The sequence below is a fragment of the Castanea sativa genome, chromosome 1 (assembly GCF_040712315.1).
Source record: "Castanea sativa cultivar Marrone di Chiusa Pesio chromosome 1, ASM4071231v1".
NCBI classification, from domain to species: Eukaryota; Viridiplantae; Streptophyta; class Magnoliopsida; order Fagales; family Fagaceae; genus Castanea; species Castanea sativa.
The window spans coordinates 21,327,381-21,354,800 of NC_134013.1; the positions used below are offsets into that span (position 1 = coordinate 21,327,381).

Sequence of the window (27,420 nt, forward strand, 5' to 3'; positions counted from 1 at the left end):
AATAACCACTTAACTAATATAATGCGCAAAAAATTTTGAAAAATAATATTTATACATTAATAAAAATCACCTATCTCATTTTTTGTGTTCTAACATATTTGACTTATAAATATTAATAAATTAAAAAACTTGAATTTTTTTTTATTTTTTTAAACCATACCTAAGGTTTGGGGTAGCTTGAATTTTGAACTATTTATTAAAAAAACAGTATTTTGGTAGTTGAGCCTCGATCTGGGTTTTCTGCTCAAGCTGCAAATTAATTGTCTAGACAGATTTTTTCCAATTCCCCATACTAGGTCTTGGTTGGTTAACTTATTTCACTGCTCTTTACGAGGGTCCTTTGGACAGTCTCCTTTAATGTAGGCCAAGTAGCATTCTTTGGCATGATCACCTCGCACCTTTCCTACTCCTTGCTCAATCGGAATATTCATCAACAACCAGGGGCTATATATAATAATTTTAAAAAAATTATTTGTCTACTCTTCAAAAAAAATTTGGGAACACCCTCAAGTTTTTTTATGTCAATAAAATAAAATTTTGCTCCATAATTTGTTTTACATTTAGTGGATGAATAATTATTTGGTTTTGTACATTGAAAGAGATGAAACTTGTAGCATTAATAATGAAACTATCATACAATGATTTCAAAATATGAAAACTCGTAAAAAGCAATTATAAACTTTATGTATTTGTGTGTTTTTTTATTGTTGTTGTTGTCAATATATGAATTTCTTTTTTTATTAGATTATATAATTTATACTTCTTAAGGAACACTCTGAGAAAAATTCCTAAAACCACCACTGTCAACAACTGGTAGGTGGCTCTAACATGGTTGAGAGTAGGTCATTCAATAATCACTAATGGCTAGTCAATGACCAAGAAGTCCACCAATTTTGTGATCTGCCAAGGTAAGTCTTGATTGTGATCAAGAGAGTCACCCAACTCTAAGGATGAATATTATTTCCTAGTGAAAACTACAAAGGATAAGGTTAAGGTTGCATCTTATCCTTATCGATATGTACCTTCCTAAAAGTTGGCCAACAAAGAATATCAATTAAGCTACCATTGTCTACTAGTCTTGTATTTAGAAATTTGAAGTGACAACTAGGGCATCAATTTTAAGATGCACGTAATACGGGTGCAATTATGATACGATAATACAAGTAATATTTAAAAATTTATAATATAAAACAAAAATACGATACTAATATGACACAGACACGATAAGAGTATGGTATCCTAAATAAAGTATTTATGCATCCGAAGGCATCATCACGTGGATGTTGCAATTCCAACGCATCAACTTCAAGTTCTCATCAAGACGCATCTTCACTGGTTTGTGTTCCGCTCCAGTCTGAATCTTGCTTTGACCGACCTTCTTGCCTTGACCAACGAACTTCTAGATTAACAATCTGCGATGTAATCAGAGCTTCCATATTCTCTTTTAGGTCAAAACAATCTGCGATTTTATGACCATGATCACTGTACAGTGGAAGCAATAATAGTTTTTTTGATCTCTTATCCAGATGTGTTTTGAGTTTTCCCAACCATTTAAGTCTGGGTTTGTCCTTGATTTACATGAGAACTTGAACAAAAAGGTGTGTTGAAAGGAGTATAGTTCAAGAATTAGCTATCAGGGTCCCCAAATTTCTTCCCTTCATGTGAAGGTTTTTCTGATGCTCTGGGGGCTTTTGATTTAGATTGAGATTCAGATCTTTGATCATCTCCTTTTTCCTTCCTCTTTTTTTCCTCCGTTGCTACCAACCTCTCTATAATTTAAAGGATCCTTCCCATCGATATATTTCTGAGCTTTGGTTATTAACTACATCATGCTGGATAATGTTCTGTTTTAGAACAAGAAAAGGAACTTTTTAGCTAGCTTGTAGCCCATAAATGCTACTAGAGTCTAGAACAACCTTCTCATATGCTTCGTCAACTTGTAGGAGTTCTTATTGAAATTGGTCAAATAGCTAGGACTTCAAAGATTTTCCTTCTCTCTGTTTGATGTTCAATAGCTAGGGAGGTAGACGATATATTGTCCATGACTTTGGTCACCTATGAATAATTGACAAACAACTTGTTGACAGGAGCGAAGCCAAAAAAATTTCTTTAGGGCCAATTTGTGTTACTAATTTATTAGTCTATACAAAATTTCATATACATACACAAACACATGTATCTATACATATACACATAAATTAGTATCTTTCATAATGAAATCCTTAAAATTAAATGTTTTATAGAATTAAATTAATCTTTCACTATCTTCTATTGTGGAATCCTTACAATTTTCATTTTCAATATAAGTTACCAAATTGCCTATCATTGTGAGTAAAAAAAAAAAAAATTCAGTTGAATTAATGAAGTATTTAAAGACATGAATGATTCAAAAATTTAAGAGATAGGAGAACACATTTTACCATAAAAAATGAATTTGAGAAACAATACATTCTCTATAACTACTAAACAAATTGGACAATTTTTTTAAGAACATTATTGGACCAACACAAATATTTGGGGGGGGGGCCAAGTCCCATTTTTGGGGGCTAATTATTAAAATATTAAATATTTCTATACTGTAAAAAGAAATTTTCAAAAAATTTGGGTGGCTAAAAGAGCCTACCAATCCTTTCGTAATCTTGTTGAACCAAATTCGGGTCAAACCCATTGAGATGGTAGGAAAAATCCAACACATATGGCTGGTTTAAATTTATATATATTTAAAAGTTGAAGCGTAACATTTCTTATTGTTATGCTCCTTTTAAGCCACTCATCATTCCCGTTATTGCCACATCATTAATTTTTTTCATATTTATTTTTTACCTTTAATTTTTTTGACAATATTAAATATATAAATACATTGATTTTACAAATTCATCTTAGAAGGTTTTAACTTTACATATTCATCTACTTTAATTTTAATATTATAATTAAGTATTGTCTATACATATTCCTCTTAGACGGTTTTAACTTTACATATAACTTTGTCCCTTTATTTTCTTTAATTTTGGCTCTTCTTATTCTCATCCTCTTACTATAAATTTGTCAGTTTCTCCCATTTTATGCATATTTTATTTTCCCACACAAAAAGGTTATCTCTCTCTCTCTCTCTCAATTATTTTTTTTCATTTTTTGTTGGATTTTTTATGAAGTTTGTACTCTCATTGTCTTATTATTGACTGACCTATATGTGTTCCTTGATGCAAGTATTTGTTTTTCATATTATTTACAACACGAAATACTTTTAATGTTGTTGACTAGATTTGGGAAAAAATCATATTATAATATGTCCATATTTTGTATTGTTGTCAAGTTTTAGTTTATTTGGAAAATATCAGGATAATTTGGACAATATGATGAAGAACAATTAGTACAATTGAAGAAAATGGTCTTTGTGCAGTTTCCTTTCACGGTTTGTAGATATTATTAACAAATTAGTACCAAATTGTTATGTCTTTATTATATGATGTATTTAGGTGCTTGAGTAATTGTTTTTAAGCATTTACGAATATTCTGTATTGCTCAACTTCCTAATCTCATTAGTGTATTCTTTGAGATTCTTAAGAAAATAAATTCAATTTTGAGTTTAAAATTATTTATTTATCTATTTATTTTTGGTGTAAATGCACTTTTGGTCCTAACATTTTGTGTCAATTCGCATTTTGGTCCCAAAATTGATTTTGTTCTTATTGTCATCCTAATTTTTTTAAAAATCATTTCTATTTTAATCATTGTTGTCAACCAAGTAACAGAACCTTATTATGTGGCAGACAAAGTGCCCAGTTGCTGACATGGTACTGACATGGTGCTGATATGGCATTAAAATATTATTAAAAAAATTATTTAGCATTTTTCAATACCACGTCATCATTTTAATTTTTTACTTTCATATTATTATTATTATTATTTTATTATTATTACTTTCATTATTTTTTTCCGTAAGAACATAACAACTTATTCTTCATTTTCTTCCCAAATTCAAGAAATAAACCCAGCAACCAATCCAATCTTTGACAAACCCAAATCCAAATCTAACAACCAAATCTAATCTCCATCAAATCCAGAAAAATAAGAAATAAAACCCAGAATCAAGAGCAAACCCAAAACAGTGCAGGTGAACCCAGAACTATTCTTCATGTTCTTCGGAAAAGAAGATGAAAACTTGCCTAAAAAATTAAAATAATCAATATTTTCTTTTCTTTTATTGATTTTCTTAGCAAATAATCAAACCCATGAACCCAGAAAAATCATCAACAACCCGAAACCAGAAAAATCAAACTTCACGTTCTCACAGTCAAACCCACCGATCAGTCAACAAACACATGCCCACAAAGTCACCAAACCCACTACCACCATTTTTTAGCAAACAAGAGAGAGGAAGAGGGATTCAGGTTTAGAGAGAGAAAAAAAGACGGAGATTGAACAAAGAAAGAAGCAAAAGAACGATACAAACACAAACAAGAAAAAGTCGGAGATTGCCATTTAGAAAAGCCGTCTTGACATCCATTTGCCAAATTTCATAATTAAAATGAGCAGCAATGGATAAGAGAATTCTGGTAGATTTAAGCACGGCTGCTGGCGAAAAAGTTTCTTCATAATCAATGCCTTCTTTTTGTGTATACCTTCTCGCCACTAGTCTTGCCTTAAAAGTTTCAACATTTCCATCTACCCCTTTCTTCCTCTTGTAGACCCATTTGCAACCAACAAATTTAATGCCATTAGGTGCCTCTACAAAATCTCAAACTTGATTGGAATACATAAAGTCCAATTCAAATTTCATAGCTTTGACCCAATAATGTGCATCTATATTTTTCATTGCCTCTTCATAAGTGTAAGGATAAAATTCAGGCCCTTCAGAGATAGCTTCAAAAGTTTCTCCCTGAAGTGTAAATCTTACAGGTGGCCTAATACTCCTCCCACTACGACGAGATTCTAGTGTACTAGTCATCTCATGAGTAGTGTCTTGTGGTGAATCTAATACAGCCACATCATCCCTAGTTTCATCCATTGATTGATCAATTACAGGTTCAATATCATGCTTGTATAACATGTGATTGAACCTGGCTCTGATACCAATTGTTAGAAAATTTAGTTTTGCATCTCATACAAAATACACAACGGAAGCAACACAAGTATCTTGTTCATTCATGTAAGATAACATGGAATATCTAGAATTTTAGAAACAAATAATAGAAATGCGTACCTTGATGAAGTGAAATTCAAAACAAAAGAACTTTGAACTTGGGAAGACTTTCACTCTTCACCCCAATTTCATAGATGCCCAAGATGTGTGGTCTCTCAATCAGTTATGTACGCATTTGTTCAAGAGAGAATAATGTTTTTAAGAAAACTGTCTTGTTTCTCCTTTTATCGTATGTACGTTTTTAAACTGTCAAAAGGCAGTTACTTTATTTAATAACTCTTATTAAATAAACAACTAATTATCTAATTGGGCTAGCCTTTTGGGCCAGCCCAATTAGGTTTTAGTGTGTGACTTGGGATGGGACTAAAGGGACAAATAAAGCTCTAACTCCAATGGGTTTCGGGCTTATCTGTCAACTTTTGACAAGCTCAAAGTTACCATTAATTATATTTAATACCACTATATAAATATAATTGCACTCTAGGCTTTATTAATAAAATTAAACCCCAAGACTTTATTATCTAAACAATTAAAAAATATTCATAGTAATACAAAGTCATATTATATAACTATCACTTTGAAAATTACTACTTCTTGATCCTTGAGTACCCAGTTTAATCCTTTAAGTTATTCATATATATTTATGAAATCAAATTTCATAAAACATAAACTTTAGTAACTCTTTATTAAAGTGGTCAGGCCTAACACTCTGAATAACCAAACTCATTAAACTTATCTCAAGGGAATATTTTATATCTCTACAAAGAGATTATGAATTCCATCTTGAAGATATGTGTTTCTTTAGCACTATGTGTGGCTGCCCAACATACTGAGGTTTTGACCGTTGAATTAGATCTCACTCTTGATATATCAAAACAACCTACATTTCATGATCGGGTTCACTATCCTCTCAAGATTAAGAGTTTATGTAAATTAAAGTCGTGAGATTTATTATTCAGTTGACAATCGTTAATAGAATAATTAATCTCACAGCGGTTCAATTTAATATGTCTTATACACTTAAGACATATCAACATATCAACATATCAACTAGAAGTCTCCATTTCTATGATCAAGACAAATCATCTTAGTTGACACATTATAGTCTTCACAGATGAAATGCTCAATTTCATCGCATTTCATCCCCGATTACGAATTAAGATTTTGAGTTTACAAAAAACTTGTGATTTATATCTTCTATGACTAAATCACATACTATGCATCTCAAGGACTATATGATAATGTCCAAATATTCATTTCACCATTATTTTAGATAGTGAAAAAACTTTATTATTTATAACATAATGTCATACATAGCATTGTACAATAGGATTTTAGGGCATTAATCTTAACAAATGAAATAGATACAAACACAAACACAAAAATGCCAACATGGTGTTAATTTAGTGTTTGTTTCTTAAAAAAATTCAAGATTAATTTTTATTAATTGCTCTAAAAAAATTTTCTCAATCTTTAGAACTGTAAAGTTTTTTTTTTTTTTTGAATTTCTTTCAGTTTAAACTGAAATAAATTTTATCAGAAATTTTAATAAATAAATAAAATGCTGACGTGGCATTGAAAAATGCCAAATAATCTTTTTTAATAATATTTTAATGTCATGTCAGTGCCACGTCAATGCCATGTCAACAACCAGGGCACCCCGTCTGCCATGTAATAAGGTTCTGTAACTTGGATGATGGCAGAGACTAAAATAGAAACGATTTTTAAAAAATAAGAACGACAATAGGAACGAATTCAATTTTGGGACTAAAATGCAAATTGGCCCAAAATGTTGGCACCAAAAGTGCACTTATGCCTTCATTTTTCACATGTTAGATTAGATTATGACAATATTAAGACAATACTTCTTCTTTTTTCAAAAATTTCTCTACTCTTTTCCCCTTTTGTACTCTTGGTTTTTTTTTTAATTATGAAAAATGAGTTACAATCATTATGTTTAAAAAAATAACCAACACTTTTTCTTGGAATAGTGACATATTTCTATAGCATTACTTCAAAACCTTATTAAAATTTTTGAATTTGATTATGAATTGGATATTTGGCTTGATTACATTACGTTTGAAATGTTTTACATATTCGGGAATATGAGTTTAACTTTGATATGAGTTTTATTTTTTCCTTTCTTTTTTATTTTAATTGTAGTTTGATTGAATTTTAATAATTTTTTTTTGATACATTTCTTGGTGTTTTTTATCGTACAGTAGAAAATATTAGGTTTGAAAAAGTTTTTTTAAAACTTAAAAAAAAAATTCCAAATTTTATATACTTTTTAATGATACACAAAATTTTATAAATAATTTTTATTAAAAAATTAATATTTTTTTCTACCTTTTGATTTCCAAAGAAAAATTATACTGTTTTCATTTTGGTATGAAAAAAATTATATGTATTACATTTGTAATTGTCCTTATAAAAAATGAAAATATAATTATAAAATACATTATTATTTATTAAATTAGTTTAAACTACAAAAAAATAAATTTAATGAAACCACCCTAACAATATTATCACGCACAACACGCGAAATCTACAACTAGTTTCTTTCATGCATAAATCAGTATCACCTTTAGAATACTTGTGTTTTATGTGTTCTCATTCATTGTTGCCATAAATGGAGGATTTTATATATATATATATAGAGTAGCTGTAATTTTTTTGATCTTCTAGGCTCAAGTTCAACATTATTTGCAAGATTAGCTTTGGTTTAGAGAATATGGGCGTCATTTGAGGAGATCACAAATATGTCGATGCTCGTAACTGTAGTGACATACTGTGGTTTTGGGAGTTATCGCGTATTGGTGATGAGATCTAGCGGCGGCTTTACAAGTAAGCCAAGGTGTTAAAAAATAAAATTTACATATATAGTTATTTTAAAAATTAATATGATTTGTACACCCTAAAAAAAATATATATATATATATATATATTGAAAACTTTAACCTAAAAATCCGAAGAATTTTGGTTCAACAAAATTAATCTTAACCCCCCAAACATAATCTTTAACCCCTTAAACAAATAATAATAATGAAAATAAAAGCTCAAATAACAATATTAAAAATTAGAGAAATTTTATAGACATAACAAAATTTTACAATATTTTCATATCACCATTGTATTTTATTGTAGTGGGCTCTAGTCTATAATTTTATTTTGACCGATGAGGGATTGACAACCCAACTATTGTAACAATTTGTTGCGTTCCTAGCACAATTTTAAAAATTAGGCTAAACAATAACAAATAAACAAAATATTAAATAAATAAACCTATTCAAAAATAAAAATTCATAACCATTCAAATTTGTGACTTGTTCTACACATTCAATAAAAATTATCTCTTATTTCATTTTTTCTAAAGAAAAACAGCACCAAAAGAGATATTGTGAACGCGAGCTATCCTTGATAGCACCAGCAACTCTACTCTCCTTAATGACTCAGCTTATGGTTGCAGTAGGTATCATCTCTCTCTCTCTCTCTCCACTTTTCTATTGTCTATCATCATTTTAGACTCTTTCTCACTATATTATTCTCATCTCAGCATTCTTAACTCTCACTTTATCTCTCATTAGTCTCCTTTTGTTTTTTTTTTTTTTTTGTTAGAAGAAGAAAATTATAAAATTTCATGTATTTCTATAGTTTTTTTTTAATGTCAATATAATCTAGTTCTCTTTTTATTAAATTTGTATAATTTAAGCTTCTTAATGATTGCTTTAGAAAATTTTTCTAAAACTGTCATTATTGTGATCAATTATTTACTAAACAATTCTTCTAGTTGACGTAGATGGATGATCTACTAACCCATCACAATGAAATTTTGACTTTAGAATTGTCCACTTAGCATCCATATATAGATGCATGCATATTCTCGCAATTTGACATATTCAAAATTGAATGGCCAATGATCAACACATTCGAAATTGTATAGCCGTGATCGTAATTCCTTTTATTTACAACTTGAAATAATATTGTCAAGTATTCCTCCATCATTTTACATAATTGTAAATCCCAATAATTATACTCATAATGAAATTTATTATTGATGTGAAATAAGGAAGTATTACGTGGTTATACTCCAAAAATATCTAACAATTTTTGTACAATATATGTTTATTAATACAGTCCATTCCACATAATTCCTAGTCTAACGACTGGCATCTGCACTACTGCATTTTTTTAATTAAATCATAGTTATTTACAACTCTAAAAGCAAATTCCATCTGTAGAATGGCCTTGCTAGGAATTAGCTATATTTACATGAATTACTTGATAGTAATAAAGTTATTAGAGAACCACTCGATCTGATCTTTTAACATGTGTGAGAAAGAGAAACGAGATCTTTCAGGCGAGCTTGGTCTTATTGTGTCATTCTTGACTTGAAGGGCTATTGGACCCACCTCTTTCTTCATCGACTCTATGAACTCCATGTCTACCTTATTCCCTGACATGTCCCTCACATAGAAAGCATTTATGGACTTCTCTCCCTGCGTTTCTACATCTGCTCGGACAACGGTTAGACCATTCTCTCGAAGAACCCGAGTTATATCAGAGAGCAAGCCTACCCTATTGTCTGCACACAATTCTAACCGAACTCCCTGTGCAAATTAACCAAAAAGCTAATTATGATTATGGCAACAAGGATAGAATTTGAGTACTGGTTTAATTTAATGGTTTCAGGCAGTGCTTACCTCACAAACCCGGCGCTCTATGGCGGCCTCTAAGCATTTTATTACTCGTTCTTTCTCGCACTCTGTACTCATGGCACACCCATCTAAGTGTCGGATAAAATACTCCTGCAATCAACAGTATCAGTCTCCATAAACATTGTAGTGCTAATTTAGCCAAAACATGAATTTTATCTAAATTATTTTTTAGTAACATTGCAAGCTAACTCGCAACAAAGAGTCAAAAGACTAATATTCAATAAACATGATATCAATGGTAGGTACGGTGAAAATGATATTGCATTAATTATAATCTATCATCTCAATAACTTGTGAGAAAGTTACGAAATAATTAATTGTGTTTGTAGCATCGTGCAACTAGCAATTGGCTACTTCACATGTAATGTATAATCTTGAATCCAAAATCTAGTATTCCTGGAACCTTTTGCAGTAATAAACATGATAGCTTTTACATGTATGCAATTAGCTTAGCTTAGGTATAATTATAAATACCTGGAAGGCATAACCTCCATCTGAATTTATAGAAGCATGGAAAATCACGTACTGCATGTCGGTAAGCGTGCATACTGTATCAAACATGAGTCTTGGTCGATCCTTGCACTCTATGTTCACAATGGAGTAACCCTTTTCATCACAACTCTCAATCTTCACCGTTGTCTTCATCCCGGCCTCCTCATCACTTTCCGAATCTGTTGGCGTCGTTGGCAAGCTCACCGTCCTAGATGGCGGCCCCTCAAAGTCCCTAACCGAGAGCATGAGCTGATGCAAGCGGCGTTCAACATTTGTCACGGTGCCTTCTCCACCAAGAAAATCTGCAGTCTTAGCTTCTTGTTGGTTGGGCTGGTTCGTAGTAGGGGTTGGGGTTATTGTGGCTCGAAGGACTGTAGTGAGGTGATCTTCAATGCTTGCAAGGCGATTGGGATCTTCAATTGGGGTGTGAGTGGATTGATCTGAAATGTAGGCAACACAAGCCAAGCGACCATTATGACTCCATGCATGAGCTTCCACAATGTTGCAATGGAGGTCTGCTAAGGCAGCTGATAGCTCGGAAAATAAACCGGGCCTATCTGTTCCGCTCATTTCGATGACTGTGTGCTCATTATTGTTACTGGGTTCATGACTGAATACCATATTTGCATAGGTCTTTGCCTTGGCCGAATTATGGGTTTCCCTTGTTGTACCTATGGCCTGCAAAGTTTCCTACATATGTTAGTGCTTTCATGAGTACAAAAACTCCTATCCGAGAAAGTGAATATCATCAACTGCGTGGTAACATTTACCTGTGGTTTTGTATGCTAACAGTTCTTGGAGTGGGGGTATATATGCATTGGGTTGTATTTATTACAAAATGCTTGCAATTTGTTACACAGTTTTACACATATCTTATTTTTTGAACTGAAATTAAAATTTTGAACTTTAAAATCTTGACTGGATCAATTCAAAAATAGGGTGTATGTAACAGTTTGTATGTAACAAATATTACCTATATGTATTTTAGAATTGGGCGGTAGTTGTTACACACTGTTTTTTTGTAATTGAAAATATGATCGAGCCTATTTTAAGCTTTAATTTCCTAGAACCTCCTAAAATTATGTGTAGTCCTCTTAAAAAAATAAAAAATTGTTTTTAAAATCTGTTGTGACCAATTCAAAACTACATGATAACCACGAGTTCTCACTGTTTCCATAATTTTCAGTTTCATTTCTATCCCAAAAAAAAAAAAAAAAATGTAAATGATAATGACAATATCACAAGAAGGAACTAATTAAATTACCTGCTTGATATAGTTAATGAGTTTCTGGTCTGTGAGTTTGTTGCCATGCTCGTCTTTAACATGAAAAACTGCAAATTTACATACATTAATTCGATCAGCAAGAAGTTGAATCACAAATCGTTGTGATGGGTTTTATTGGGAACCATTAAAAGTCTATAAAATTAATTATAAGAACATAATCAGAACTAATAAAAATGGTCATATATACCATCCATGAACCACCCTGCATCAGAAGAAATGTAGCTCTTTGAGATTGTAAGATTGAGGTCTGTCAACACCTGCACCACTTCTAGGAGGAGGCCCTGCTTGTTCACGCTATTAACCTACACCACATCACACAAGCGACCTTGTTAATTAGCTTCGTGCATCGTAGAGAGAGAGACCCCTCTTTTTCTTTTAAACTCACGTACCTTTACTACTGTGCAATCATCCATGCTTTCATTGTCAATGCAAACTCTGCAACTGCAAGGCAAAACATGATAATTGGGTAAATCAATGGCTGGGAATTTCTATCTAGTGATCATTAGGATCTGCAATGGTGGATTTAGGAATTAGGATTAAGGGTTTAAATTGTTACTTACGTGGGGCCATTTATCCTCTCCAGGAGCTTATCAAAGTCAGGATCAAAGTAAGGAAAATAAACTTTATTCATACTGCACAGAGAGAGAGAGAGAGAGAGAGAGAGAGAGAGAGAGGTTGTCAAAAATCAAAAACGTTCTAACCAAAATTAACAGTGTAACTATTCATCAAAAGCTTTAGGACTTGAGGACTATAATTTGAATTCTATTATAGCTCATCACAAAATTAGGAAAACCAACTCATCACATATTAAAAGAGAGTGGTAAAAATTAGAAAACGTTAAGTGGCAATATGTTTATTTGAACGCTGAACCTAAAATGTAGGAGCATGATTAGACTAGCCTACCTTGCGTTATACCAAGAATTCTCTGTTCCACCTTTCTAAATTTATTTTTCTTCACCATGCAACAATAAGATGTATGTTGTGCGCAAAAAGATGGTAATTACGTGTCAGTTTTCACCATGCAACAATATTGTGTGCTTTCTTAAACTTGGAATATGTCAAATACACCTGCAATGTACATACACACATATTGATATGAAGGCCTTGATAAAATTATATGTACATGGTAATATAAAGAAGAAAAACCTAGAGATGTAAATCAAGAGTGGCTTACTCTGAAAAAGAAGAAGTAGGGCAAGCCAAGCTTATTTTTAGAACCAACCCAGCAATGCCCAAAAGAGAGAGAGAAGAATCAAGGTGATCTCAGTTCTCTCTCTTGAAAAAGATAAAATAGGTTAATTACCCTCTGAGGACAGCTTTTCTCTCCAGATAAATATATGTACCAGTTGGGGTTCAGCTTGAATATTAGAGAGGAGCATGAATGGCTTAAATAGAATAGGAGAAATTGTATGGAAGAGATTGAAATGAGAAAAACCAGACAAGGATGTGTGAGAGAGACACGTACAAACTAAAAGTCAAATTGAGATATATCAGGCCACGTCTTGTAGTGAAATCTTAGTCATACAACCTCTCCTTCCCACAATTGTCCCTATGTTCTTGGTCTCCCTTGATGGTTGGAAATTCATATTCCATGCAAAATAAGTGATGACTAAGCTCTCTCTCTCTCTCTCTCCAGCTTCATAGTAATGCCATGTGTAGCAGACATGTCTGAAAATTACGACGAAACAGTGCTACAAATATAACAATTTTCACAAACAAATTTCACACATGTTAAGTTAACCAGTTATTATTAATTTTTACGTGGACTCATCAACACTGACACTACTATATTATTCACCGCTAATAATTTGCCTTCTCACATTGTTGTAAAATTTATTATTAATTTTGGCGTGGCTGTGGACTAATTGATAATGATTGCAGACGGGGATTTTAGTTCTCTTACGTCACCGACCTGCCGCTTTCCATTAGAAAAATCGAGAAGTGCTATTCCTCCTAATTACCATTTTGTGGGCTAAGTTCATGCTATCCCTTGTATATATGCATATCCCTATGCAAAAATGTGTGGTGATTGTATTAATTTTGCCTAATTTTAAAACACTTAGTCAATGTTTTCTCCCAATAATTAATTTTGGACAAGCAAATCTCAATCGGCATTTAGATAAAAATTTGGCTGATGATACTTATCCATATATATATAAAAATTTGGCTGATGATATATATAAATTTCAAAGACCTGTATAATAAAGCTTAGCTAACTAGGTTCAGCTCAGCATGTGACGTGCGTCAGTTTTCGTGCGACAGGATTTGCATGTAAGGAAATATGGGCTATGAAGACTTTTTTGCCATCAGCTTAATAATTTTACTAATATTCCTTAATGTTTGCAACAGAAATGTTCAAGTTCAACTCACCTTTCTCTAATTATTGAATTATAATTAATAAATAAATAAATAACCTAAGAAAGCTTTTTGGCATTTGCTGCGGATTAATTTCATGCAGAACCGCATAACCAATAAGATCATAGTTCATAGGGGTATTTTCCTGATCACATCAGAATTTTCGGCTTATTATATAATGGCAGCATTATGCACTTGCCAACTAATTAAAAACTAGTTTTTTTCTTAAATTATCTACTGTACAAATAACTTTTAACTTTTAACTTTTAAATTAACTTCTAACTTTTTGTCTCACATTATGTAAATAAATTATAAAAAAAAAAAAAAGCAATTCTCAAACAAGACACGAAGACAAGTGTAAGAGTTGCATGTGCATTTGATATTTGCTAAAGGTGTGTATAGATTGTATATTCATTAGTCAACTGCCATCTTACCCTGGAATGGATAGAGCCTCGTGCCCTCCCATGCTTTGAAATTTCGGAAACACTGGATGCTTTACATTACGTGACCCAGTGAGGCATTGAACTTTCTTGATTTTTGTATCTATCTTGGGCCTTGATTCTTTCTTGGATTTAGATGACAAGTTGTGCTAGGCCTACGCTTCTATAAAACAAACAGGAATGATCAACGCAGATTTGCACCTGCTTAGAAATTTCAATGGTCTATTCATCCAAAAATAAGAACCTGCTTAGAAATTGCATTTTAATTGTAATTCTAAGTACCTTTCAGTTACTGTAACTGGTACTACGACTACTCTGGAAAATTATTGCACAATCATTTTCACACATTTTAAGGTTTTTTTGTTTTGTTTTTTAGCTATTAAAACACGTTATTTCATTTTTATAATTAAAACGTGTTAGTTTTGTTGTGTATCTTGTTACGATACGCAAGGAAAGAGTCATAGATAACGTGATTCGATTTGATAAATCCAACTGTTATGTTATCAGATGGTGATCGTTATCTGGTTGAGTCATAAGTCATATAATCCATAAAAGTTTTGATTCCAGGGCATGGGACCGTGACTAATTTTCCAACAATATCAATATCGCGATCGTCTTTATGAAAAATCGTCCGTTATTTATTTATTTATTTGGGTTCATGTATTAATATATTGGTGAACATTAAAAGCCCAATCTATATGAGTGTATTGTGAGAGGATTGGGCTGATTACACTTCCGAATTCAGATATGCTTGGTGGCCCTAGCCATATGCACTACTTTGTAGACAATGACGAGGATACCACCTGAAACACCCAGTTAATGGTACCTATTTGAAACCAAGATTAACCTTCACAACCCACCCCCCCCCCCCCCCCATAAGCAAAGAATGATGTGATCTCGAAAATAGATGTAAATGGAACACAATGAACAAAACTTTGCAGAAGGCCTATGATTAACTTTTAAGAAAGATGCAAATGAGTAGTGGCATTTGCAAACTGTTAGTTCCATTGGACTCACCCCTCACTTTCAAATGTAATACCAATCCTCCTTGATCGGTTATTCCATCTTTTTTCCCCCACGTGTTCCAACAGTTCTACCAGTCAAAATGCCAAAAAATAACTCTGAAAAGAAAAATAAAAATCCCTTCATATTGATGTCACCCAACTCTATTGAGTGAACAAAATGCATAGATTTGGCAAAAAGGACACTTCCTGACCCCCAGAATTTAATTGTGGTTGAACCAGGGACCAACGGCACCATTCACATGCCCATTGCTGTGGATCCCAACCCCATTCGGTATAAGTGAAGGCAATCCGACGGCCATCTGAGGTGGTGTAGCAGGGTATAACCCATGATTGTGTGGAAGGGCGTGGGGGCTCACATGAGGAGTGCTGGCTGGACTCCCTTTCCGCTGTTGAAGGGCATGGATCTGCCTGAGCCCTTCTTCATGTATACGTGACAATGTATCCAATTCATTCATTGAAAGAGCTTCCAAGCCAGCACCATAAAGAGGGGCATGTCGTGACATTTCTTCCTGGAGTGAAGCCTCCAGGGTGTGAATATATTGCTGCAAAAGAAAGGGAGAGTTATTAATCCAATCACAGTCTAATATTTTTCAAGTCATACATAACATGTGAGAGAGAGAGAGAGAGAGATTAGTTCACAAAATTTTGTAGGAATACTATTAAAAATAACTACTATACTAACTATGCTAAAGAGCTTCAAACAGAGACTTAATTAGGAAGTCTCCCACTCATTGATAACGCTCCTGTTCTACTCCACACAATTATTATTACAAGTAGGTTCATCCAAACATATTTTGAATTCATCTACTTAATCTTATTTTGAATTATTTGGGTTTCCCATCGGGTCTTATCAATTCAATATTGAGTTCATCTAGCAGAATTATGGCAGGTTAGCTAGTTGATCAAATTCAAGGTACGCTGCTATTGTTTTCATTTTACAAGGCATCAATGCAGTAGTTAGCTTGATTAAGGACGTAACATTACCAGGCAGCGCAAAATCTAACCAAAGTGATAGAAGAACAAAATGATAATGCCCATGATAAATATGTAAGGGAGGTGTAAAAAGCATAAGCAATTTTAGAGCAAAAACCTGGCACGCCTGCAATTTTGATTCCATCCCATCAATATATGCTTCACACCGAGCAACCTGCTCTTCCTTCTCCCGCTTCTCTCCTTCAGTTTGGCCCACTGTTTGTGTCAATCGCCGAACTTCATCCTCAAGTGACTGGCGGATTTCCTCTCGAGTCACGTTCTCCGTGGCATACCGTTTCAGTTCTTCATCAAATCTTTTCCGTGCAGCTTCAGCACTCTTCAGCCTTTCAGCAAGAGCATTTTTCTCCTTCATAACTTTCTGTCACATTCATTGAAGTCAGCAAAAGGAAATGGCAAAAAAAACCCATATTACAGCATGAAAAACAAATCCCTCCATCCTCATTCACTGTAGCAGGTGGAGGCCTGACCAAAAAGTTCAATATTCCAACTCATCAATTGTGAGATTATGTACCATTACAAACCTTTAGTTAAAAAATAGCAATTTCATTGGAATTAATTCAAACCATTCCATTACAAACTACATATTTCATAAGAATTATTATCCCATCAAACTTGTTATAAACAGAATGCTCCAGAAGGAAAGAAATCCTTTTTTGTGAGATAAAAAACGTAATATCATTCAAAGTTCTCAACAGCCTCGAATTAGGGAGCATACAGACAAAAATAGTTGGAGGAACTAACAAGTCCTCAAATCACACTTAATGGTAGTGTTTCTGATGCTATAGTCATACAGGAAGTGTTGCAAATACTAAGAAAGAGAATATGGCCTTATGAGCTGAAAGCTACTTAACGCTTTCATCTTCAGAAGAATTTAAAAATATATATATATATAATAAAAATAAAAAAGGAAAAAAGAAGGGGGGGGGGGGGGGGGGAACTTTAGTTCATAAGTGTTAGCGAAGTGAGAACAAAGAGAATGCACAACACTTTCAGAGCTGAAAACAGACTGGCTCAAAAATGATTTTCAACAGATAAATTTCATCAAAGACACCATACTGTCTACCATCTAGAGGGGAAAAAAAGTACACAAATAACTCAAAGAATGGATTTACAAGAATGCCAAGGCTTCACCCTATTTAATGACGATTGATCCCTGCTAATATCATGAAAATTAAATTTAAAATAAAATATCAAATCCTGTGAAGAGAACAACTAGCAGAAAGTAAAATTGCAATATAACCACTTCAAGATATAACTCTATAGTTTCATTAGCTTCTATGCAAGATTGTATATGTAGGCATATGGGCTACACTGAACATTGCCCAATCAGTACGTACTAGAGACCAATAATAGACAGGATATGGATATTCCACAGAGTCCCCCACCCCCAAAATAAAAAGGCTGAAAACATTAGAGATGAAAAGGCAAGAGGTGGGATGATTGATATAATGTATATATGCAAGCAATAGTTCACAACATTATATTTTAGCTATAAGACTTTAAGTGGCTAATGTTTTCTACTCAATTTTGATAGTAAAGTAATTAGTTGAAAGCCAGACTGAAAGAATCTGGCAATAACTTAGAACTAAGCATCCACCTATTTCTGATTTCCTCCAAAAAAATGCTGAGATCCTGGAGGATCAGAGAAAATTTTGGGGAAACAGGGGCTGATTATAAAGGCTTACAAAGAAAATCATTAAACCTTCACTGACAAAATACTTTTACAGCTAAAACTGGGAAAATCATTTCCAAGATCCTAATTCCAGTAGGATAAAATTAAGAAGGATTTTGTTAATAGATGCCCTAAGGGCATTCGTTTAGGAAATACTTTAAAAAAAAATTATGGGAAAGGAAAACAACTGTTTCTTTTTTTTTTTACAGTTTTTTATGCTTCCCATAAAAGTGGTATCAAACTTTCCTAAAATGGCTCATTAACAAATGCCCCAAGGGCATCCGTTAACCAGACCCAAGAAAGATCTAGCAAACTAAGAAATAAGATCCTTTGCAGTGCAAATAATAATAATAATAATAATAATAAATGGCATTAATTTGGAAAATCAGGTAACATAAGCAATAACATATATGCCACCAGAATCAAAACACTGAGATCTTTCAAATATTACTTCTTTTTTTGGGGATAAGTAGGATCTTTCAAGTATTACATTCACTACAAGTCTACAACAAATCAATATATGCTGGTCACAGCAGAAATTTACAGATACATGTTAACTAAGAAAAATACTCTCCCAACGCAACCATGTTGGAGGTGTTGACAATGCAGCCAATGGAAAAAGAAGATGCTCATATTAATTTTGCTATATAATAGTTTTAGGAGTATTTATCCAAAAATAACTAATATTTATGATGACACGTACCATAAAGATCACAGGACACAGCCAAATATCTTCTTTTTTTCCCTTTTGCTATAAGTAACTGAAGCAGAATAAAAGGTAGGGAGTTGGGGGACCAAAGGAAACTGATACCTTCAATTCATCACGTTTACGGGACTTCAATTGGGAGAGTTGTGACTCTGCATCATGAAGACGATCCTGAAGAGCTTTCTTCTCTGAAGTGAGCTTTGTAATTTCATCATCCCGCTCTGAGCGAAGCCACTCAAGCTGACTCTCAACTTCTTGTATTTGTTCAGAGAACCCCTTCTTTTCCCGAGCAAACCGATCCATCTCGGCCCTCATTTCAGACTGCCATTTCATGGAAGGAATCAATTCTCATATTCTCTACAAATACTAGCAAGATGTGAAAGCCCTAATCATATCATTTTAATTAAGACATCAAATACCTTGAGACGATTGTTGTTGGCCTCGGCTTCACTCAGTTTTTGAGATATGGTTGCTTTTTCTCTAACCATATTGGAAAGTTCTGCTTTTAGTTCTTCTCGCATACGAATAATTTCATCTTCACTAGCACATAGCTGGTGCCAAAGAGCAGCTCGATCAACATTTGCAAGTTCAGCAACCTCCCGCATCATGCTTAAAATGGGTCTAATAATTTCTTGTTCCTCAAAAACCAAGGTAACCAATATATCCAAATCTAAGTCTAATTCACGACTATTATCTGTGGTGCTGGTGGCTCGGTCAACAAGTCTCTTCAGCATCCTTCCTCTGTAAGACTCATCAGCATACCACTTAAACAATATTGTGTACAGGATTTTCACAAATTCCTTCACACAAGGGTCTCTTGAGAGGGCCAATGTCTCAGCGAGACCAAGAACTGAAGTAAAATCATCCGGTTGGATTCTCAGCTGCTCATTGACCTCTCCCTCTACTGCATCATCTGTGTGCTGAAAATTGTCAGCAACAAAACTGGCAGTAAGATTCAATCTTTGAGCAAGGCGCCTTTCCAAGACCATGGCTACTGATTGAGCTACAATGGCACCTCGAGCTACAGCTCTCTCAAATGTTTGAGCAGCTTCAACAGCAAGGCAAGGTATAGATAACATCTCAATCAGGATAAAAATATCAGAAAAATGACGACCAGCACGGATACCCTGCTCATCCGCCAGATGCAGCCTTTCAGATGTAGGTCCATATTCACCAAATAAGAAAAGCCCACAAGGCAATTGTGAGCAATTTTCACCAAAATCATCATCACAGTCAATATCTCTAAGTATGGTTTCAGCAACATCTCCCCAACTATTTACAGTTTTACTTAAAAAACTCAGGACAGAAGGAGACACCTCAACACCCAAATTTTTTAGCCTAACACGAACAGCTCTGACCTACAATCGAGAAGAAAAAAGGTTACTATGTTTAAAGAAAAGCACGTCAAAAATTAGAAAAACACAAGAAAGGAACCTAATCAAACTTAAATGCATTTAAGCTTACTGCTTCAGGAAGATGTTGGCACTGGGATGCAGCTTTAAATATAAAATCTATGGTTGCAACAAGAGGTTCATCATTTGAGTCTGCCAAAAGGTCAAAAGATTGAAATAGAACACGTTCCCACAATTCACTGCCACACTCCAGTTGACTAAGAGCACCAAAAACCTAGGAAACATAAATATATCATAATTAGGAGAATAATGATATAGCAATAGACTACATTCAGATAATGAGAATATACGCTCCAAAGATGTTTATGTTTTCCCAAAGTATGACCCTGAAAGCACATGACAACAAGCCTAGTAGGTCTTAAGAAAAAGAAATATTGGCCTCAGTGGATATTATCTTACAGGTATTCTCAATGAGGGTTCTGCATCTGGCTTTTGAAGTCGCTCTAGAAGTGCACAAGCAGCTAGTGAATGTTCAGACTGCTCAACCAATTTGGGTACCAGGGAAACTAGGTCTGCTTGCAAATGCTTAGGAGCTTTATCCAATACAAGGGCAATCTTTTGAGCAGACTGAGGCCGTCGCCTTGGCTCAGGACAGCCCTGGGGAACAGCTCCATCTAGGGCTCTCAGTGAGTTTACAATCAATCCTAAGAGCTCCTCAGATTGTTCTGGCCACTTTGTCTGAAAATTCAATGTGTTCTAGTAGTCAATATCAAAATATTAAACAAAGCAGTTTGCCACTTGTGAATAAAATATAGTACCTTCGAGCGAAGGGGCACATGTTCTGAAGTCCCAGCAGATGTTTCAGGTGGACAAATGGGCTGTCCAGGATGAGCTTTTTCTGGTATACCCAGCCCATTCATGTCAGAGCTTTGTACAGCAGATGCACTGCCACCTTCATCAACGCCTGAATCTAATCTCTCATATACAGGAAATTGCACAGATTCTGTTGCTCCATTCTCCCTATCAGATTCCAGTGGAGTTGCAGCTCCACTGCCACCTGGAGAAGGTTTTGAGTTTGCATCAGAAGAATCACCATTAGAACTCGCTTCTGAAGGTTGGCAACACTCAACCATGATATCCAAAAGTAAATCAATGATTGCCTGCTGCAAAACTTTGACTCCCATCAGCAAGTTCATCAAACTGGGAGAAGATTCATCGGACTTCGTGGCCTTCTTTCCATCATTACTACCAGAGAGTTTCGTTGGAAGAAGCAACCGCTTCACTTTAGCAGGGTCATCAAGGTAAACACGGAGTCCAGTCAGAAAACCAGCAATTGCACCAGCATCCATTAGAAGCTTTTCTCGTAATGTGACCTGTGGCTGTGAAGGATTATCTCCATATGTGAGGTGAAAACCAGCTCTAGACAGAAGGTTTCTGAATATATCTTCTTCATCTCCACTAATTCCTTCACTGTCTTCAGAATCAATGAGTTCATCAGGATCAGTGGTCAAAGCATCCTGATCATCATCTGAAGCCAAAACCTATGAAGAGGTAGGCCAAGCATAGACACAGTTACAACCACCAAAAAAAGTATAGAACAAATCATTTGGTCAATAAATTTGTCCAAAGAAATAGTACAGCAAATACACATTCCAATAACAGTGAGCTAAACAATCTTTGGAGAAAATAAATCAATCAAAAGTACTTTAAACCAAGTTATATGAGTCAAATGCTTGTCTGAGACGTAGACAAGATTCAAGTTTTCAATTGTAGCTTACCTACACAAATTTTCATGGAAATTCAAGTAAAGCCATGGACACATAAAGATTGAACATGAAGCAGATGCATGTAACCAAATCACATATCATCTGTAAGAGAATCAGGATAAAGAAGAGTTTTGTTCAACATTTGACCACATTAATAATTCTTCCATAAAAACATCTTGCATTTACAATTTTGAATCCTCTAATAATGATATGTAGATCATTGCATTAGATTTTAAGTCAACAACTAGAAATTCAGAAAGAGAGTTTGATTCAACTGTACAAGTGTTATAGCTAGAAACTAATTTGGTTAATAAGATAACAGGTATGTTGATACTTATCAAAAAAAAAAAAACAGACATGTTGATGCAGACCAAGAGAAGCCCATAAGCAAAAAGTTCAAAAACCAAAAGAATTTAAAAATCTGATTTATTGTGGAGTTTTTGGCACATGATTGTCTTAGAGTCCCATTTTGACTTTTATTTAGTTAAATGCTGCTTTCTGTTTACAAAAGTTAAGAATGTTTCTGATTTTCAAGAGTAGCTGGGCAAAGGCAGTCAGATCGCTCCAGCGTACCTATATGAAGACTTACCAACCTGTCTATTACTCATAGTAGAATGCAAAAATTCCCAGAAATTTTCCTTTAATTTTTGAGTCCCAAATGAAGACATGATCTCAGCCTGTAGGAAACCAAATCTGGAACTTGTGGGACAAAACCTAAAAAACACATTCCTAACTGACTAAAGGCCAAAGCATTCCTGAACCTCTTTCACATTAAACCGAAATCAAATAATCCTAAATTCCTGATATAGTGCAGGCTCCAAAGACCCTCATCGGAGAAGGAATTGAGCAATCAGTCTTGTATCAGGTGTTTAAAGAAAGAACAAAAGCTATCAGATAGTATTCACCAATTGGAGAAATAATGCAATAGGATTCCAAAACAATTAAGGTATCAGGTGGGAGGAGGAAAGGAGTTAAAAACTTATAAGCTATTAAATTAAGGTTTTTAAGGATAGTGAGGAACCAACTGTAATTCCATGTCACTAAAAACTATTTGTTTAAGTTCCATGCAATTAAAAACTATTTTACCTCTTAAAAGGAAAGAAGTAACTAAAAACTACTACAACCATTCTTGGAACTAACACCAACTGTAAATTCCATGTAAAAGCATTAACATTGAGCATGTCAAGCAACCTGGTTGAAACAACTTTTCATCTGCAACCTATTTGTTAAAAATAATAATGATACTCTACGGCTCTACCTCTTAAATGGACTTACTCAGATATGTAACAAAATTAATATACGGTTCAGGTTCATGACACTAACATGCTATAAGTCATATCTATGCTTCATGTGATTAGTTTATAGCCTAAAGATATTGTAATACTTTACCAAGATATTCAAGACTATTAATGCCAATTAATCAAGAGTGATCAACCATTTCCAGCCCAATCTCATACTTCACCCTCTCTCATATATCTTCTGCACTGTCAAGTGAGGTATCCATTCCATAAAAGCATCATCATTAAACCCCTTAAGTTCTTTTTTCAGTATATATACCCAAAGCCAGGTTCGAAATAGAACAGAAACTAAAAGGGTCACATATAACATTCCACAAATATCAGTCTTATGTCTATAGTCAAGATTTCTTTTTTCAGTATTTACGATGGAGACATTGCATAACTATCCAAAAGAGAAACCAATAAACATATAGTAATAGGCTCGAACTCACTTGAAGCACATGAACAGAATTTCTTTGTAAATGACTTGCATATAACATATAGATGGAATAGACCCAAAAATACTAACCTCTAGGTCTGAAAACTCAAACCAGGGGCAGCAATCTAATATCTCACAAACAAAAACAACGGTGTCACGCACAAGAAACCCTGCATCCGCTTCCAACATATCCGAAACCTTCATGAATTGTAAAACAGAATTATTCCATGTCTTTGTACAAATAGAAGACTCCTTCCACACAGTCTTGGCCTGGTTCTTTTGATTTACCACAGCCATCCTGTATCTAACCCAAAAGTTTTTATCCGGATCACTATTAACTGACTGATCACTCTCCAAATATATACAAATGGTTTCAAAGGACTCGTACACACCTGTGTAAGGGGGGGGAACAATCAACTGCCAATCAAATAAAGAAATACAAACAACTGAAACTACCTTGACAATTGGGGGGGGGAAGAAAATAGGAAAGAGACAGATACCTACCAATCCGAAGCTCACATCCCCCAGCTTGAAAAAATTTGCTAAAAATTTTACGAGTCTCCATTATTTCCTTAAAGGAAAGGAAGTTCTCCACCTTCCAGGTAAATGAACTTCTCTTCCCAACTTTGTCCATCTGGGAACCAGCATTGGCATACTCAGTTTCCTGGTCAGTAAAGTCATGCATTAATGATGTCTCTTTTAATATAAGAACCTCTGCTGAGAATACAACTGTGTCCTTATCAAGAAACCCCGAGTCTTGATCAAAGAGACTAGTGAGTGTCACAAATTCACGCCAACCCCAGTCCTTTGCAGCTTTGGAGTAGCGATTCTGAGATTCCTTTGTGACAGATTTGTCTTCCGCCCTCTGGTTCACCACGGACAATCGGTGACTAACAAAACAACTCCAATCACTGGAAGTATTTCGTGAATCTGTAACTTCAAGAAACACTGAAAGATGGCATGGTGGCTGAGACTGCCCTGATAGCATCAAGTACACATGAAATTTTCATCAGTTCACTTCTTAAGCACAATCCAAGCAATCGTCAGTCAAGCTCAAATAATGTCAAGTGCAAGGAGCAGAAAACACATGATAAACCATAATGCATGGTGGCTAAAACTTGCCTGCTATCATTAAATACAAAAACGCAAATAAAATAAAACATCAGAAGTTCACTTCCTACAGACAAACTGAAACAACAAGTTCAAATGAATTCAGGTTTTGAGTATAAATGTGCCACAATGCATGGTGACTTACACTGCATTGAGCTTCAGCCATAAGGGACATTGCTACGAGACCACCATGCTAAGCAGCTATCAGAATAACTCAAATAAGCTCAAAGTAAAGTATTGTAGTAAAAGATAAGGTAACATCCCTACTCAATTAGAAACATAAAAGTACTAGCAGTCCTGATTCCCCCAATTATCCATATAAGAGAGACATATCACATGGTTTTAAAGAGCACCTATAAAGACTAACAATTGAATTCATGGAAACAAACGCTACCCAATAGTTAAAACATAAATTGACATGTAAACCAATTGAGTATTACATAATAGACAAAAATGGGATTCTTCAAAGCAAGAATGTAGCATACCTCGTGGATAAACAATGAGACGGCAATCCCTATTCCCAATCTGAAACCTCCTGCTCTTGATGCAAAGACCCGTAATCTTCCTCTTCTTCAAAAGATCCTTCAACCGCGTGAAATTCTCAATCTTCCAAGTGAATTTCCCCAAATGGCCATCCAACTTCCTCGCCCCACTCCCACTTCTCCCTCCAATCAACCCTCCATTCTTCGAAAAGCTACTGAACTCCTTAATCACATGAAATGAAGTACTGAACACCGCAGTATCATCAACCAAAAACCCCGAATCCTGCCCAATAAAATCCGACATTTTCATATAATCATTCCAACCCAAGCTAGTATTATCCCCACTCTTATTATCCGCCGCAAACCTGCCATAAGAATCCCTATGCATATGATTGGAGCCGGGCTTTTGATTCAACACTGACATTCGGAACAAACACCAACAACTCCTATCGGACAAAATAACAGTCTTCTCAGTGTCCTTACTCTCCAAACACATGGACAAATAATCCACCCCATTGACAGAACTCTGGTAGACACTAATCCTCAAATTACACTCTCCGGCTGGAAAAACCGGGCTCATTATCTTCTGTGTCTTTATCATCTCCTTAAAAAGACTAAAGTTATGCACTTTCCAAGTGAACTTCCCACTCAACACGTCGGACACCGGCGCGACCACCACGGAGGACGACGCCGAGGACGACGAAGCCGCCGATTGTTGCAAGTCATTGGAATTACTACTACTATTGGGATTGCTATTATTGTTATTATTATTACTATTAGCATTACTATTATTATTATTATTATTATTAGTATTATAATCGCGGGTAAAACTAACGGATTCATGGAGGATTAAGATATCGGCGGTGATCAAAACGGAGTCGTTTTGAGACAAGAAACCCAATTTGGAATCGAAAACTGTAGAAGAAGGAGTGAAATCGCACCAACCGTGAGATTTCTTCTTGGTCGAGAATCTGTGCCAGGAATCTCGGTGAATAGTCTTCGAATCGTCGTGGACATTCGCGATTGCGAGGCGATAGCTAGCGAAGCAGTCCCATTTGGAGGAAGAAGTGCCTCTCGGGTCCATGATTTGGAGGTAGATTGAGATGTACCCTGGCAAGGCTTGCGAGTCGCCTTTCGGATACACCAGGAGCCTGCAATCGTAGCCGCCAACCTCGAAGTACTTGCTCCACAGAGCCCTAGCTTTTATTCTCGGGAAATTTTGGACCGTCCATTTGCATATCGCCGAGTACTCCCCTCTTCGGTCTATGACCACCATCTCTTGCGCTCCGCCGCCTCCGCCTCCGCCGCTTCCTCCTCCGCCTCCGTCTCTCATCGCTACTGCTAGGTCCTCCGCCGCCGCGGCCGTTGATGTTGACGACGACGACGACGACGACGATGGTTGTGATGGCTCTGATGATTGGACGGGTGCAGAGGATGACGATGAGACCGCCTCAGGTGAACTCTGCTTCATTTCTCTTGCTCTGGTTTTTTCTTTTTTCTTTTTTCTTTTTTCTTTTTGATCAATTTTTATTTAGGGAGAGAGAGAGAGAGGGGGGTTGTTATGTGGTGAGGCTTGAGAGGGTAAGGAGATGGAGGCATTGGACATTGAAGGGCGTCCGCTCTCAACAAAAATAATAATACTAATAAAAATAATAGTGCACGTTAATTATCATGCACCCCCTCACTTTAAAAAAAAAAAAAAATTTAATTAAAATTACAAATCAGTCTTTAATTTTTTATCAAATTTTAACCAATCTTATAAGTTCTTATTAATCATTTCAATCTTATAGCTTTTAATTTTGTTTAATATAATTTTTTTTGTTTTTTTTAGTAAAATACTATTTTAGTCTCTAAATTTTACTAAACAAACTTTTTTTCCTTGAACTATAAAAGATTCTTTTTTTATCTATAAAATTTATAAAGAATTGTTTTTTTTTTTTTTTGGATAGCTTAGAGACAAAAATAGGGATTTTTTTTTTCAATAGTTTAGACATGAAAAACAAACTTTTAATAGAATTTAAGAATATAAAAGTAAAATACTTTTAATAATTTATAGATGAAAACAATTTTTTTAAATTTAAGGATGTAAAAAAAAAATTTGAAAAAAATTTAGGGACGAAAATAGTAAGCATAAAGATAAATACAACGTATCAATTTAAAAGACT

The 27,420-nt window shown here is 34.6% G+C and overlaps 2 protein-coding genes across 2 annotated transcripts; both read right to left on the reverse strand.

Moving 5' to 3' along the window:
• Window positions 1-9,173: 9,173 nt before the first annotated feature.
• On the reverse strand, window positions 9,174-12,998 carry LOC142622916 (ACT domain-containing protein ACR2). The gene is made up of 9 exons (XM_075796481.1): window positions 12,813-12,998; window positions 12,542-12,706; window positions 12,199-12,270; window positions 12,028-12,079; window positions 11,826-11,940; window positions 11,618-11,685; window positions 10,336-11,031; window positions 9,847-9,951; window positions 9,174-9,753 (listed from the first exon to the last, which is right to left on the reverse strand). The coding sequence occupies exons 3-9, from the start codon at window positions 12,267-12,269 to the stop codon at window positions 9,421-9,423; spliced, it is 1,440 nt and encodes a 479-aa protein (XP_075652596.1). The 5' UTR covers window position 12,270; window positions 12,542-12,706; window positions 12,813-12,998; the 3' UTR covers window positions 9,174-9,420.
• A 2,359-nt stretch (window positions 12,999-15,357) lies between these two features.
• On the reverse strand, window positions 15,358-26,800 carry LOC142622907 (uncharacterized). Its single transcript, XM_075796474.1, has 10 exons — window positions 25,259-26,800; window positions 24,168-24,641; window positions 23,754-24,055; window positions 21,000-21,722; window positions 20,641-20,919; window positions 20,294-20,455; window positions 19,249-20,187; window positions 18,935-19,150; window positions 16,549-16,809; window positions 15,358-16,000 (listed from the first exon to the last, which is right to left on the reverse strand). The coding sequence occupies exons 1-10, from the start codon at window positions 26,724-26,726 to the stop codon at window positions 15,659-15,661; spliced, it is 5,166 nt and encodes a 1,721-aa protein (XP_075652589.1). The 5' UTR covers window positions 26,727-26,800; the 3' UTR covers window positions 15,358-15,658.
• Between the last annotated feature and the right edge of the window lie 620 nt (window positions 26,801-27,420).

Coding starts and splice junctions, on each gene's coding strand:
- LOC142622916 (XM_075796481.1), bottom strand. CDS start 12,269: ATGAATAAAGTTTATTTTCCTTACTTTGATCCTGACTTTGATAAGCTC. Junction 12,080..12,198: donor GAGAGGATAAATGGCCCCAC/GTAAGTAACAAT, acceptor TTTGCCTTGCAG/TTGCAGAGTTTGCATTGACA. Junction 9,754..9,846: donor TAGAGCGCCGGGTTTGTGAG/GTAAGCACTGCC, acceptor TAATTTGCACAG/GGAGTTCGGTTAGAATTGTG.
- LOC142622907 (XM_075796474.1), bottom strand. CDS start 26,726: ATGAAGCAGAGTTCACCTGAGGCGGTCTCATCGTCATCCTCTGCACCC. Junction 20,920..20,999: donor ATGTGCCCCTTCGCTCGAAG/GTACTATATTTT, acceptor TTGAATTTTCAG/ACAAAGTGGCCAGAACAATC. Junction 16,001..16,548: donor CAAAATTGCAGGCGTGCCAG/GTTTTTGCTCTA, acceptor TTTCTTTTGCAG/CAATATATTCACACCCTGGA.